This window comes from Lycium ferocissimum, chromosome 1, assembly GCF_029784015.1.
Source record: "Lycium ferocissimum isolate CSIRO_LF1 chromosome 1, AGI_CSIRO_Lferr_CH_V1, whole genome shotgun sequence".
NCBI classification, from domain to species: Eukaryota; Viridiplantae; Streptophyta; class Magnoliopsida; order Solanales; family Solanaceae; genus Lycium; species Lycium ferocissimum.
This window is the reverse complement of record NC_081342.1, coordinates 33,285,698-33,302,451: the sequence shown is the minus strand read 5'-3', so window position 1 is coordinate 33,302,451 and position 16,754 is coordinate 33,285,698. Positions and strand designations below refer to the sequence as shown.

General features: G+C 39.6%; 1 protein-coding gene across 1 annotated transcript; it reads right to left on the bottom strand.

The window, feature by feature from the left end:
* Window positions 1-9,825: 9,825 nt before the first annotated feature.
* Window positions 9,826-16,373, bottom strand: LOC132064089 (uncharacterized). Its single transcript, XM_059456962.1, has 6 exons — window positions 15,925-16,373; window positions 13,128-13,161; window positions 12,946-13,050; window positions 12,741-12,848; window positions 10,510-10,599; window positions 9,826-10,185 (listed from the first exon to the last, which is right to left on the bottom strand). The coding sequence occupies exons 1-6, from the start codon at window positions 16,371-16,373 to the stop codon at window positions 9,826-9,828; spliced, it is 1,146 nt and encodes a 381-aa protein (XP_059312945.1).
* Between the last annotated feature and the right edge of the window lie 381 nt (window positions 16,374-16,754).

Genomic DNA, 16,754 nt, shown 5'->3' with positions numbered 1-16,754 from the left:
ATATATATTTATATGATAATGAATTGATTGTCATAGAGGTAATTCAGTACTCGTACAACAGAGGAGTTGATTAAATGCATATCTTGATGATAAGTTCAATTAGAAGTTGTGAACTAAACAAATTGAATGACTCAGTACAAAGGTAAGCAACGACACGAAAGGATGAATGTTGGGTAAGGTAAGAATATTGAGGTGTGATATATGAGGTAAGTTTCGACATCCTTGTATTTTACTTGAAAATGGGAGCCCTGTGTGGCTGAGATATGTTGTGTACATACATACTAGCCCTGTGAGGCGTTGTTGGTATTTGTTGCGTGCAGGTTTTGGATAGTAAGAAATATAGAGGAAACTCTGCCGAAATTTTCCTAGAATTTAAAGGAGATAGGATGTAAGCTTGTAATATGTCCTAACGGGAAAAAGGCGTTGGGTAAAAAGAAGTGGAAGGATGGGATTAAGTTAGGAGCATCGTTGACAACTACAAGAGATGAGTTAAATATTGTTGAATTGATAGTAACGGTAATTATGAGATCAACATTGATATGGTGAAGAGATATACTAGAGTAAATTAGGGAGACTGGTAGTACTAAAACATGACATAGAAAGAGAAAAGGGTAACTCCAATAGATGTGTGATACGGGAGTATTAATTGGATGGATAAGCGCAAGTATGATACTACAAGTTTATTAGCAAAATAGAGTAACAACATGATTGAGACAGGGGTATGAAGTACGAAGGGTTATAAAGAATGTGGATACCTGGATAAGACAACTCATGAGGTGAGTGTAATAGAGCTGATTAGAAAGAATAACAGGTTAATTACGCCTACTCCACGAGGTTTATTCCATTTTATACGCAGGCTTGCGAACGAGATTAAGAAGTGGCACTCTATAGAGATGGTTATGATTAGAATATAATGAGGACATAGCAAGAACTATGATAAGTAAGTAAAGTATGGCGAAGAAACGACTGAAGATGCGGCATGTTCTATACGAATAACGAACGAGTGCAAGTGTTAAATCAATTAGCGAGCCATGGGGCAGTAGATAAGAAAGCTTATAAGACCCTGTTAAGGGAAGAATCCATTATAGAGGGGTCGTAATGACAAAAAGGAGAAGGTCAACTTGAAAAAGAAATCAGATAAAAGTGATACGGTAAAGTAGTAGTAGTTTGTGATTTGTATAATCGAGAGCATGAGTGATATTTTTAGCTGGATGTAAAAGACCAAGACTACAGAAAGATGAATAACGAAATAGGACGATTGTTAGGAAAAGGATCAACACAATAAGGATGAGAGGGGATGATTAGAATGAAGAAAATAAGTTTTGGAAGCGAAGAACGGAATGTACAAAGGTAGTATACTCTAAAGGACAAAGCGGTACTAAGTTAAGAATAGGGTTCCTCGTGCGAAGAATAAAGGATTGATTATAAAACGGGAGGAAATAAGATAAATTGAGGAGGAAGGAATGTAAAGGAATAAGAACGAGAATAGAAGAGAAGGAAATGCGCCGCAAAGTACGCGCGCTTAAGAAGTAGTCGTGCTATGATTAAAGGAAGATGCATCTCCTACGAATATCCTATACCAAGTTAGAACGAGTTAAGTATATGAAGTAATGAGTTGAAAAGAAAAAGGTGGCCATGAGTTATGAGTTTACCGTACGACGATAAAGCGATAGAGCAAAGCTATCGTCAACGATAAATACAATATGATTATGATTGGTTTTGAAATCAATGTTGAGGGCAACACAAGAGTAAAAAAAAAATATGAGGCATAAGGGGTATTAGTTGCGCATGAGACTTAGGTCCTAGAAAACAAAGATGACGTTACAAGTGAACTTTGAGAACCGAAGAAGAGGGCAAGTGACATTGCATGGATGGTATGGATAACTAGACATACTACTATTGTGAGCATCCCTATAGGACAAAAGTTGTTAATTGGAGCGGATTTAGACATTGACTCATAATTACCAGATGAGCCAAGTAAAATACATCCTTGTTCGGATTGCTATGTCGGTTGTAATACTTGATTACAAAACTGCAAGATGAGTATGTTAAGACTTCACACATGAATTATCGTAGCTATAAATTATGGGAAACGGCACGAATAAGATGGAGTATAGTAAGGGATATATGAATTCAAGATTTGAAGGTAAGGCAACGGATTTGAGAATGGTACAAGTAAAACCCTTAAAGGGGGGAAGCGAGTAAAGAGAATACAAGTGTAGAGATTGAAGCGATGAACCCTAAGATGTGACAGATATAGACTCTAAAACAAAGAGTGAAAGTTACGCAGAAATGAGTCTAATAACTAGTAAATAAATGAACAAGAATTGAGCAGGCATCTGAGACTGTACTGGAAATCATTCACGAAAACCACCGAACCTTCAAGGTCGGGTATGCAATGGACATGAATATGGACACGAATATGTATACGGATATGGATACATGTATATGTACAGATGTTGGGTACAGATAACATTGAGCCTTGGTAGGGCCAGGTATGCTAACACTGAGCCTTGGTAAGGCCAGGTACGAACACCACTGAGCCTTGGTAGGGCCAGGTACGTATAACACCAAGCTTTATCATGGCTGGGTACGTAAGACGCCGAACTTAGATGGTCGGGTATGATACTACTATGTATTCAAATGTATGACAAGGAAGTTTCCTAGTAGAAAGAGGATAAGTAAGTATAATGAGCATCGCTAGAGGTATATCTAGCTCTCTCTCATTTCATAGCTCGTCCATACTATGTTATATCATATGCTTTCATTATGCTATTGATTATGCTTTACATACTCAGTACATTATTAGTACTGACGTCCCTTTTCCTGGGGGCGCTGTGTTTCATGCCACACAGCCCCGTATTGCTTTGCAGGAGAGTTGTCCAGGAGTTTGACTATAGGATGTTCCAGGCTGTTAGTCGGATTGGTAGACTCCATTCGGTTCGGAGTGATACCGCGTCGGAGTATGTTCTCATGAGCTGAGTCACGCACATTATGGGTATGTTGGGGTCCTGTCCCAACTTAGGTTTTGCTATCATATCTTATGTTAGAGACTTTTGCAGACAGAGTCATGTATACAGTACATTAGCCTTGTAAGCAGCTATGCAAGCCGATGTAGCATTATGCATTTCTTTACGGATTCATACTATTGTAGCTTTTTACTTGAGTTAAGAAAGATGAAAAGAATGTTTTGAAAGGCCTTCATTTTGCACATCATCTCACGATTAAGAGTCCAGTAAGACTATGAGTATAATGAGAACTAGCGGGTTCGCTCGGCTCTAAGTGAGGGCCGGGTGCCCATCATGCCCTATCAGAATTAGGGTGTGACATATCATCAACATCATTACCATCATCGTTTTCGTTACATCTATCCTTAGAGGATAAACCATCATATAAGGAAAGTAGTGGAATCATAAAAGTATCGAGAATCATAATCTTTAGTAGCTTTAGAGATAGGATCATTTGGAGGACATTATAGAACTCATGAAAGGATATATATAGCAAAGGAACCGTGCCTTATTGAAAGAAGGGTTAGCCTTACATACCTCTTCGTCTTCTTAACTATTTAACGATCACCGTCGAAGCTTGAATAATCTACATTTAGAAGGGGTTCACACCATAGTTAAGCCTTAATGATACTCTTAAAACCCAAACTAGAATAATTCATAATCTAACAAAAATTGGGCAGCATTTCCCCTATTTCTTCGACTTCCACCATATTACAAAATAATTCTCAAATATCCATAATACACCCATAATATCATAATCAAGTAATCACACTTCATTAAGCCTTCAAAATTCATCCTTATGTTCCATTTATGCCAACGACTTCACACCAATTTTAGCACATTTTCATATGACGCTTCTTCATCACCATTATTACCTTCCATAACATGATTGTATCCATATCATACTAAGAATCATGACTCAATATAGTTTACCACTCATAAACATCATAAAAGCTACATTTAGACTTCATTTTCTACTTTCTTCTTCTACCCAAGTTTTGCTACAACCAAACATTCTCATTAACACGAAATAAGCATGGAAACTAACCTTTTTATCCCATAGAAACATGCTTTGGAGAAACTATCAACTTGCGCAAAAACCCTAGCTACAATGCCCAAGTATTTCTTGAAATCTACCAACCCTAGGAAACCTTCTAACACATGAGCACTTGATTCTTGCTATTTGATCTTTGTAATCTCTTGGATTTAGGTGTAATATGCTTAGAGAAGGGTTTTGGAGTTTTTGGAGAGCTTAGAAGAATGTGGGGAATGAAAATGAGCAAGGGTCGTCCATGTTATAAAATAAAAATTCTGACCCGACCCGATTTATATGGTTTATTATACGGGCCGTATAATTTATACGGCGTATTATACGGGCCGTATAATTTATATGGTCTGTATAATCAGGCCGTATTATACCACCAGGCTACACCCTTCTCTAAAGCGAACCTATGGACCATTATATGGGTCGTATAATTTATACGGTCCGTACAAATGGCCGTACAACTGGAAAATCCCGATTTTGTTCTCGTCGACTCGTTTGACTTCCAATCCTCGTGGAACCTTCTTGACACTTATATAACACTTCATTAACCACATAATAGGCCCTATAGCATCCCCTCAAGATATTTCTAAATAAATATTAGCTTAATTATAGCGGAAACCTTCCGAACACGACTTACATTTCACTTCCTTCAACGAACTTAGGCTCATATATTCATATAACTTCAAACTCTTATAGTATACACTTTAAGCTATCTAATGCTTCCCTTAATCTCACAAGTATTTCATAATTACCTTAAGCCCACATTAGCCTATCCACAAGGCAACACATCCGAAATTTTCGAGGTGTAACATATCTGTACAAAACCACAGTACTGAATAGGCATCATAGGTTGACAACAGCTAGGAAATCATATATAAAAGAAAGAGACTGAAAGAGTAAGCATGTTCACATTCAGATAAAACTCAACACAGTCAAAATATCGAATCCATTACCAATTACCAAGTCTAGAATGTAACCTCCAGTCCACTATGAGTCCGAAACACTAACTCCCCACTATGAGTCCGAAACACTAACTCAAGAACCACTATCAAGTACACGTATCATCAAAGATCAACCACAAGTTCAATACAATGCCGTAAGTAAATATGAGATGAATGCAATGCAAATGCAATGATACACATTCGCTTTGAGCGGAATATCTCGTCGCCTCGACAGTCATGACCCATAGGGGACCGCTAAGTCCATGTACCTGCTGCGAAACGCACAACCCGATCCAATAGTCAGTACCCTATCCCAGTCAGTGTTGCGGTACGTGCAACCTGATCCAAGTAAGTGTTGAGGCGCGCAACCCGATCCCAAAATAACAAAATATGTATAAATGTGTGAATTCATGATAACAATGCCAACAGGAATATATGAATCAATGGTGCCACACATGGACACAAATCTCACTCACAATATCAATATCATAACCCTTCTCTCCTTTCCCACAACATCAATCATGATAAATATGCTTTCCAACACACAAGTAATCACTAAGCATTAACTCTAGAATAAATCACGTGGCGATGAGCTAACAACTCACAAATAATCAACAACTCAATAGAACACAATAAGATGACAAGCCCAAGTCAACAACAGTACCATCCTAAATATTCCATCCCGACTTCATACTCGAAGGTTTACATGCTTTGTCCAATAATCACTAACTATACATATGATCTGCTAACCGAAGTCTAACCAAAAGATAAGCTATAACCTACCTGGAAAGCCGAATAGGAGTCACGGACTGTCACACCTTAGCCTTGCCCTTTCTTAGCACCTCTAAGTACTCAAAGTCTGTTCATAATCGAATTCTATATTAAAAACCACGAACGACACCCATAATGCTATACTTCTAGTTAGGCCAAAATCTAACCCAAGGAATTGGGAAAACGGGCCCACAAGGGTAAAACGGAAAATCAAAAGATGGAACATGTAATTCAAGCTCTAGGTGATCAAATCCACTAATTATTTGCTTAAACAACTCAAGATTAAGCCAAATTCGGATTTAAAGCAAAACCCCCAAATTTGGGTATGAATCTTAATTCTTCAATCCTTAAATTAACTATTAATAATGGAAGAAATAAGCTTAACAACAAGGAATTCATCAAATTTTATGGTTATACTAGTCAATTTTACCACCAATTTCCGTTTTAGAAGTCTAAACTCATTTTAAGAATTTCAACACAAGACTCATCTTCCCTATTTAGATTCTAGTGATTCTAAGCATGAAATAGGGATCTAGAAAGGTAAATGATGAAGGCTAGGGTCATAGATCTTACCTCAAGAAGATTCAGTCGATAAGTTGCTCTGTTCCCCCAAAGAGTGCTTAGAAAAGTGATAGGGTTTAAGGATTTTTACTAAAGAAAAGAATAGAATTCTGCCCGACATTGGCTACGGCGATCAGAGGAACCGCTATAGCGCAAGTCCTATGGCGTCACAAGGCCCGCTATGGCGCCCATCCCCTAAACCCACAAGCCAGTGTAGCGGCAATTACACCGCTATTGCGAGCTCGCCATGGTGGTTGGCATGACCGCTATGGCAGCTCATCACCAAACAACAGGACCGTTATGGCCGTCTACCCTGCGCTATAGCGGGACCGCTATGGCAATTTATCGTACCGCTGCAACCCCTACACTAGATATCAGAAAGTTCTGGTTTTGGCCAATCTCAACACGAAATCTGACTATCAACCGAGACCCTACAGATACAAAAGAAACATGCAAACACACATAAAAATGCGTTACGAACTCACCCGTGGCCTCGGATTTCCGAACAGAGGTCTATTTGACCAAGTCAACCCCCAATGGCCTAAAGCCAAGTTTCCAACCCAAGTTTCAAAACGCTCCCAATTGCATTGGTAACCGAACCGAACACACTAAATGTCACGCCCCAACCTTGGTGAGGCGTGATTGGCATCCGACACCTTACGGAAATCAAGCGAACCAACTGATAACTCGCATTCTCTATGTCTCAAATGGCAAAATAAGGCCAAGAAGGCTAACTATGAATATAATATCATGTGTACGTATATATACAATAGGCCTGCGACGTCCACATATCCACTAACAAAACATAACTGAGTTGTACACAGGAATCTGTCTACAAAGCCTCTATGAACATGACTGAAGTACACAAGTCGGGACAGGGCCCCCAACATACCCTCTTATCACAAAAAAAAAACATATACAACTAAAATTCGGCAATGCTCCAGGAAGAAATGGAGCCCACCAATAAAAACCGGTACCTGAAAGCAGCCTACGGTGGAAGATCCTCGTCCCGTCTGTCTACACCTGCGGGCATGAATGCAGCATCCACAAGAAACGACGTTAGTACGAATAATGTACCGAGTGTGTAAGGTGAAAATGTAATATAATCAACATATGCTGCAAAGAAAGAGGATGAGAATCAACCTGGCACTTCTGACTTACCGATGAGAATCTAGTACGCATGTCTCTTAATACTCTCATTGCTTTAACTGCATCTATGGACAATACCGTATCTCTAACTTACTTACTGTCCTAGTGCTTACTGCCCAACTGATCAGTGGTAACTGCCCGACCGGCCGTAACACGGTGGTAATAACTGCCCATCCGATTATCGCCCGACGGTAGAGAGCAACTGCCCGACTGATCAGTGGTAACTGCCCAACCGGCCGTAGCTCGGTGGTAATAACTGCCCAACCAGCCGTAGCATAGTGGTAAACACATATCTGCCCAACCGGCCATAGCACGGTGGTAACATCTGCCCGACTGGTCGTAGACCAGTGGTAATTATAATCAACATCATAACTAAACTTCTACAAGTAATCTCTATGCACTTCCCGTGGTCATCACTTAACCCGTAGGGTCTACATAATCACATAAGACTTATAAGCACAGCTCAGGCTATTAGTACGTCTTCCCACTTGACTAGACTATAACCAAATCCTAAGATACAACATAAACCTCTCTTCGAACATTAAATACCTCATTAGAGATCTTCTGCTAGCACTCTATTCATGTCCTATAAAACATTCCTTAAGAACCTGTTCCTAAACTCATTGGATTATTATTATGGAACTGTCATCATGAACACGTCTCACCTTGAAGGAACAAAGTCATAAGATGAGATCAACATCAATGAATAACATTAATAGCTATGAAACAAGCTCAAGGATATCACAAGAACATCGGGAACTGTAAGCTTTGGTACTTTTAGAAACAAGGTTATTAAAGATGTCATATATAGGTTCACAACAAAGGAATCATGCCTTAAGAAAGAAAGGTTTAGCCTTAACATACCTAGAAGCTTACTTTCCGACTCTCCAACCTACCTCTTGTCTTGCAATTTGGTTATGATCGTTCGTAGTCTCGTAATCTACATATAAGACCATTCATACTATTGTTAGGCGTACCATCATACACTTATCTCAAGCCTTTAATTAAAATCCATTTAAAAATCGAAATTCGGGCAAAGATCTCCCCTGTTTATATGCCTAGCCCAAAATCACAATCCAGCAACCAACAACAACAACAACAATACAAACATCAACAACATCATTTCCAACACCATCATGTTCCATAAACATCCCACACGATGTTTTCCAAGTTCCACAACTAACCAACTCGTTATACGACTATTTAACAACTTTATATCCGTAAATAAACCGAAACTAACATTAATAAGAAGAGATTCATACCTTACTCCCGTTAATATTGCGATATCTTCATTTTACCCCTTGAACTTGAGCCAAAACTCGTCGCTATACGATTTTATAATCACAACTATACACTGTTCGGACTTAAATCCGGAGATTTTACTTAATTTGCGCTAAAATTCTATGGACGGAAGTTGGGGGATTATTCTAGAGAGTTTGGGATATTTTGAGAGGATTTTGGATGAAAAATGAGGGGTAAGACCCCTTTATAAGGTTCTAAAGTCAGTTAGGGTACTGTAGCAGTTACTGTAGCAAGGCGGCTACTGTAGCGCGAGTTTCTGCTCTGTCAGCCTAACTTGTAACGTCCATAATTCACTACTCCGATATCGTATCGACGAACGGTTTGTTGCATTGGAAACTAGACTCGACAAACTTCATTTTAGGCTTTTGAAACTCCTTAAAATCCTAATATACTAGGAAATATACCCCTCCAAAGTTGACCCAAAATTCTACCAATTTCCAAATTTTAGGCAAACTTATTTTCTTCGATTTGCTTGGTCCCGGAACCTTCCGAAACTCTCCATACATGATATCTATCATTAATCATACTTGATAATAGTCGTGTCCTTTGGTTATAAGGTTGTCCTTTTCGGTTACGACTTACGAGATCGTACTTCATCCTTTACTTATACAATATACTTAATAATGCTTCGTTCCTCATAATCCAAAGTTGTTTTACTTAGCTATAGCTCAACATACTTACATTCAAATTTAATAAGTGCTTCTCTGAAAGTACGGGGTGTAACACTAAAGGGTCATAAATGACCATTCAAACCTCTTAAAATTATCGGAATTTCGAAAAAGGTCAGTTTACTCAAAAGTCAAATTTGGGTCAAATGAATTCCGCTTTGAGGCTTAAACCTCCAAAAGTCACCCCAAAGCCCGCCCGATGGCCCGAAAAGGTCAATAGGGGTAAAATGGTCATTAGCACTATAACGACCAATCGGGTCATTACATCAGATACCAATTAAACAATCCCTCGTCCTCGAGCGTTAAGGAGTAGAGATGGGATAAGTAGCTGAATCAACAAGCAACTGGGGAAATCTCTCGCGCATATTAGACTCGGTCTCCTAAGTCGCCTCCTCAACGGGACGATGCTTCCATTGAACCTTGACCGAAGCAATCTTCTTCGACCTCAGCTTCCTAACCTGCCTATCCTGAATCGCTATAAGCTCCTTCTCATACGACAGATTATTATCAAGTAACACAGAATCCCAACGAACTATATAAGAACCATCAGAATGATACTTCTTCAGCATGGACACATGGAAAACCAGATGAACAGCTGACAGGACTGGTGGAAAAGGCAACTCATAAGCAACATCTCCAACTCGACGGAGAACCTCAAATGGGCCATGGTACCTCGGGCTGAACTTGCCCATATTCCCAAATCGCATAACACCCTTCATGGGTGAGATCTTCAGAAGCACCTGCTTGCCCACCACAAACATTAAGTCTCGAACCTTCCGGTCCGCGTACATCTTTTGTCAACTCTGGGCTGCTAGATGCTTTTCTTGAATAAGCTTTACCATATCCAAGGACTCTCTCAACAAATTTGTGCCCCACAGGAGAACCTCGAAAGCATCAAACCATCCAATAGGAGAATGGCACCTTCTACCATATAAAGCCTCGAACGACATCATATCAATACTCGAATGGTAGTTATTGTTGTACGCGAACTCTGCCAAGGGCAAGAACTGGTCCCAATGACAACCAAAATCAATGACGCATGCTCTCAACATATCCTCGAGCACCTGGATAGTCCTCTTGGACTGACCATCAGTCTGGGGATGAAAAGCTATACTGAGGTCCAACTGAGTACCCAACTCTGCCTGAAAAGCTCTCTAGAAATTGGAAGAAAACTGGGAACCTCGATCCGAGACAATAGAAATAGGGACCCCGTGCAATCGCACAATATCACAAATGTCACACCCCAATCCTGATAGGGCATGACGGGCACCTAACTCTCATCAGAGTTGAGCGAACCCTCAGACATTCGCTCTATCAAAACCTGTCATTTCAAAAACTTTTAAGAACATAAAACTTTTCCAAAAAGAAATCATCTAAAATACATACTCTTTTGAAGTACACAAATGACTCAACCGACATCACTCTGTCGACATCTCGACAAACATACCACAGGACACTGTCTGCATAAGTCTCTAAGAAGTAAACTGAACATTATGAGTCAGGACAAAGCCCTGACATACCTATAATCATACATATCTATACATGACTCAAAGACAACTCCGTAATGAGGTGGAACTTGCCAATCCCAAACCGACGTCCAAGCATCCTAGCTATACACTTAACCCGCCAAACAACGGGGTCATGGCATGAACGCAATACCCCAGCAAAAGGACATCAAGACGGGACAATGTACCGAGTATGTCGTGGTAACAAGTCATAATCATAATTTGACTTAAGAGAGACGAAATTACAATCTAACTCAACACCTGCAGTCTTCGCTGGAAGAAACATAAATGTGCACACGAGGTCTCAACACAATCTTTAAGTAAATAATGTAATCCAATACACATGCCGCTTCCGACATGTTAACACGTAACGGTCCTTCTGGATACCGCTTCCGCTAGTATCACAATAGTCCCTTTGACGGCCGTCCAAAGATAATAATGATGGCTCCTTCATACCGGCTTCTCGCTTCATAATGATGGCCCCTTCAGGAAGCCGCTTTCGGCTTAATATCACAATCATGTCAATACAAACTCAATCCATACTGTTCACCGTCTTACTGTTCACCATGTACTGTTCATCCGCGGAAATTATTTCGAGACCTAAAACTTTTATACACCGATCTCTTTATTTGCATACTTGGATATGACTAAAACTCCATACAGTCTGTATAACTTGTTCAACATCCCAAACTTGGAAAAACTTACTTTTTTTTTTTCGATTCGTTTAACCTCCAACCTTCACGACACTTACTTATCACTTGTTGAACATAACGTAAATACTTATAACTTCAAACATAATCCTGTCCTTTGAGCTTATGTGACTAACCTATGATGCAACTTAACGCACAAAAATACAGGATGTAATATCCTTCCCCCCTTTAAAAACATTCGTCCTCGAATGTTAAATTAAGACGCAACTTACTTCAAACTACATCTATAATCCATCCTTGTGCTCGTACTCAAGCTTACTTGCTTCCCCCCCGCCCCCCCTAAAGGTTTTATTTTATGGTATCACTATATCCAGAGTATTCCATTCGAATTCGTAGTTGTAGTCGTAGTCATTTCGTCATGATCCTTAACATCCTTCGCTTTTGCCTCCACATGACCGCTTATTTTTCCTTTATTCTTTTCTTAAAAGTTTCGTCCTATGGTACCTTTCGGAACTCTAAATCTCATGTCCTTTCTTGAACTCATTTGCGTTTTTTTCATTTGTCAGCTTCCTTTTATTTGTCACCAATTGTTCCAGTTTCTTGAGCATCCATTTCTTCATTTCTTCTTATTGTATTTCCTTTTTCCATAAATACTATCCCATGTGATTATCTCTACTTCCTTGCTTCTTTCCACCCCTGGTCATCTTTTGGTACTATTTCGTCCTTGGTCTTTTCGCATCTCACTTCGATTTATTCTATCTAGTTTAACTCAAAAATACTTTCGTAGCTCACCTTATGTCCCTACACTCTTATCCTTCCATTAGTATTGAAATAGCCTAATCTTGACTGCAGTTTTATCTTATATGTATCACCTTATTATCAAAACCCTACTATTCCCCTTAATCCCACTTGTATACAATTATCTCAATAGCTTCGACCATAAGTCTCAAAATCAGTCCGTATCTATGTGCAAAAGAATACTTTAACTTGACTTGAGCAGATAGCCGATTCCATAATCCTTCTGATAATTTACTACCTTATTGTCTTCATACGACTCGCAATACTTTACTCACTTGTTTTTATAAAACCTCAAATTGTACTATTGATCACCTTCCTTGCTGATCATTGAGGATATCTTACTTGTTTATCAATTTTCTTTATAATCCCAATAAGTCTCATTCCTATAAAGCCTTTAATATAATCCATCTGAATCCCCTTAATATCAACTGAGCCATCTAAGAATTCCTTCTAGAGTAGTTCACAAGTATTAATTCAACATATTTCACTTACCATCCTGTCGCTAGGTTTCCCATTTCCCTTACTTCTGCAATGTACACATACTCACATGATTTAGCTTTGAGAGATTTTTAACCGTAGCTTCCTTGTAATTCTTACTATCCCAAACCCGCACACACAGCTCGTAAAGCAAGTCCAATGCCTCACAGGCAACCTGTAAATACAAATGATCCATAGTTTAGCTATACCAAATTCTTCTCATATATCAGCACCAGTAGACGGAAAACATACCTTTTTGATACGAGCACCAATCCTTACTAGTAACCTTAAAACCAAGCAAGCAATCACTCATCAATAATCAAGACATCTGGGGTTAGGACCAGGGATTTCATAACCTATGACATAGCTCTACGGCACGATCTAAGATAAGAAAGAAAGGTAACCATCCTAGATATCCTGTAGCCTCCTGTTTATAAAAGTGGCGCGCTTCACACCATAAACAAGACTCTACTGGACACGACTTTGCAGACAACCCCTAGGACGAACTGCTCTGATACCAATTTTTCACACCCCAATCCTGATAGGGCATGACGAGCACCCGACTCTCATCAGAGCCGAGCGAACCCTCAGACATTTGCTTTATCAAGCCCTGTCATTTCAAAAACTTTTAAGAACATAAAAATTTTCCAAAAAGAAATCATCTAAAATACATGCTCTTTTAAAGTACACAAATGACTCAACTGACATCACTCTGTCGACATCTCGACAAACATACCACAAGACATCGTCCGTGAAGTCTCTAAGAAGTAAACCGAACATTATGAGTCGTGATAGAGCCCCGACATACCTATAATCATACATATCTATACATGACTAAAGACACGGCTCTAGAATGAGGTGGAACTTGCCAATCCTTGCTGACGTCCAAGCATCCTAGCTATACACTTAACCTACCAAACAATCTAGGGTGCAAGGGTACGAACGCAACGACCCAGCAAAAGGACGTCAAGACGGACAATGTACCGAGTATGTCGTGTGGTAACAAGTCATAATCATAATTTGACTTAGGAGAGAAGAAATTACAATCTAACTCAATACCTGCAGCCTTCGCTGGAAGAAACATAAATGTGCACACGAGGTCTCAACACAATCTTTAAGTAAATAATGCAATCCAACACACATGCCGCTTCCGACATGTTAACAGAATGGTCCTTTCGGACTGCCGCTTCTGGCTAGTATCACAATAGTCCCTTCGGACGGCCGCTTCCGGCATAATAATGATGGCCCCTTCGGGCACCCGCTTCCGGCTTCATAATGATGGCCCCTTGGGGCAGCCGCTTCCGGCTTAATATCACAATCATGTCAACACAAACTCAATCCATAAGTATCAATTTCAATCATATCATAAGTCACTAATCCATTCACCAAAATCCAATTATTAGCCTTAGTCTTTCATAAAAGTTATCAAATTTGTATCTCACTAGACTCAGGAGGACATACTTCCAAGTTTGAGGGTAGAATTATTATAAAATTCTTACTACCTATATTCTACTCAATTTCATTTTATTGCCTTACCCAGAGAATAAATGATCATATCAATACAAAGGGATGATACTATGGAATGTAAACATAAATCGTAAATGAAATAAAGTAGTAAAATCTCGCACCCCCTTCGGAGTGGTTTTGAAAATCAAAGTTTATGTTTCCTTTAGTATAAAACTCATTTCCTCGAAATCGTTAGTAGAACCATATACACAACTCAACGTGGCACCTTATGGGTGTTCCCTTCGGAACAGAATAAGAGTACAATATCAATAAGCCATCACAAGAAGCATTTAGACCTTACCTGTCTAAGATTGGAATCATATGGGGTACATATAGAATGAATGACAACAAGGATCATGCCAAAAGAAGAAAAGTTTGCCTTACATACCTGGAAGCTTACATTTCACTTTCCAACTTACTTCTTGCCTTGCAATCTACGTAAGATCATTCATAGTCTCGTAATTTACATATAAAATCATTCATACTATTGTTCGGCCCGTTGTTATATACTTATCTTAAGCCTTCAAATAAATCTTTCTAGAATCTGCCGAAATTTCGGCAGCATCTCCTCTGTTTATATGCCTAGCCCAAAATCTTAATTTAGCAACCAACATCAACAACAATATTATCAACACCAAAATATTCCATAAACATCCCACACGATGTTTTATCCAATTTCTCGACCCATAAATTCCTTATACGCTCATTTAGTAACTTTTCCTCCGTAGATAAGCTTAAATCAATAATAATAATAAGGAAAGATTCATACCTTTCACCCGCTAGAACTGCAATATCTTCGATTATCACCTTGAATCCAAGCCAAGTTCCTCTGCAATTCCATATTATAATCGCAGCGATGTGTTGTCCAAACTTAAATTCGGGGATTTCCCTTAATTTGCGTTAAAATCTAGTGAACGGAAGTTGGGAGAGTTTTCTAGAGAATTTGAGAAATGTTTGGAGGATTTTTTTGGGCTGAAAAATGAGGGGTTTTAGCCCTTAAATAGTGAGCTAAAGTCGGTATACTGTAGCAGTACTGTTCATCCGCGTACCATAGCAGTACTGTGCATCCGCGAAAATTATTTCGAGACCTAAAACTTTTATACACCGATCTCTTTATTTGCATACTTGGATATGACCAAAACTCCATACAGTCTGTATAACTTGTTCAACATCCCAAACTTGGCAAAACTTTTTTTTTCCCGATTCGTTTAACCTCCAACCTTCACGAGACTTACTTATTACTTGTTGAACATAACATAAACACTTATAACTTCAAACATAATCCTGTCCTTTGAGCTTATGTGACTAACCTATGATGTAACTTAACGCACGAAAATACGGGATGTAACAACAAATGTAAATCCTGGCTAACTTCTCCACAGTGTAAGAGACTTGAACTGGAACCGGTCAACAATAACCCAAACTGAATCAAACTTGCTAGAGTCTTCGGAATACCCACGACGAAATCCATGGTAATCCTCTCCCACTTCCACTCGGGATGGGCATCCTCTGAAACACGCCACCAGGCCTCTGATGCTTATACTTGACTTGCTGACAATTCCCATACTTAGCCACAAAATCTGCAATATCTCTCTTCACCCTCCTCCACCAGTAGTGCCGCCTCAGATCTTGATACATCTTCGTAGCACCCGGATGAATGGAATATCTGGAGCTATGGGCCTCCTCCAGAATCAAATGAATCAAATCACCAACACGAGGAACGCACATGCGACCCTTGATCCTCAGAATTCCCTCACTATCATGCATGGCCTCCTTAGCCTCACCTCTCAGAACCTTATCACGAATCTTACACAACTGGGCATTCTCAAACTGCTGAGCCCTTATTTTCTCCAAGAGGGATGACCTTGCCTCAACACAAGCCAAGACTCTTCCCGGAACTGAGATATCTAGGCGTACAAAACTGTTCGCCAAAGTCTGAACCTTCATGGCTAACGGATGCTCAGAAGCAACCAATTTGGCTAAGCTACCCATACTCACTGCCTTGCGACTCAAGGCATCAGCTACAACATTGGCTTTCCCCGGATGATAGAGAATGGTGATGTCATAGTCCTTTAGAAGCTCCATCCACCTACGCTGTCTGGAATTTAGATCTCTCTGACTGAACACGTGCTGAAGGCTATAGTAATCGGTGAACACCTCACAATGGACTCCATACAGTTAGTGCCTCCAAATCTTCAAAGCGAAGACTACTGCTAATGACTTCAAATCATGTGTAGTGTAGTTCTTCTCGTGGATCTTCAACTGACGGGAAGCATAGGCAATGAGTCTACCCTCCTGCATCAACACAACATCCACACTTACACGGGATGCATCACAATATACTGAGAAATCCTTACGCTCCATGGGTAATGC

Coding starts and splice junctions, on each gene's coding strand:
- LOC132064089 (XM_059456962.1), bottom strand. CDS start 16,373: ATGGGTAGCTTAGCCAAATTGGTTGCTTCTGAGCATCCGTTAGCCATG. Junction 13,162..15,924: donor GGGAATTGTCAGCAAGTCAA/GTATAAGCATCA, acceptor CTTGGTTTTAAG/GTTACTAGTAAGGATTGGTG. Junction 13,051..13,127: donor TTGGTGCTCGTATCAAAAAG/GTATGTTTTCCG, acceptor TTGTATTTACAG/GTTGCCTGTGAGGCATTGGA.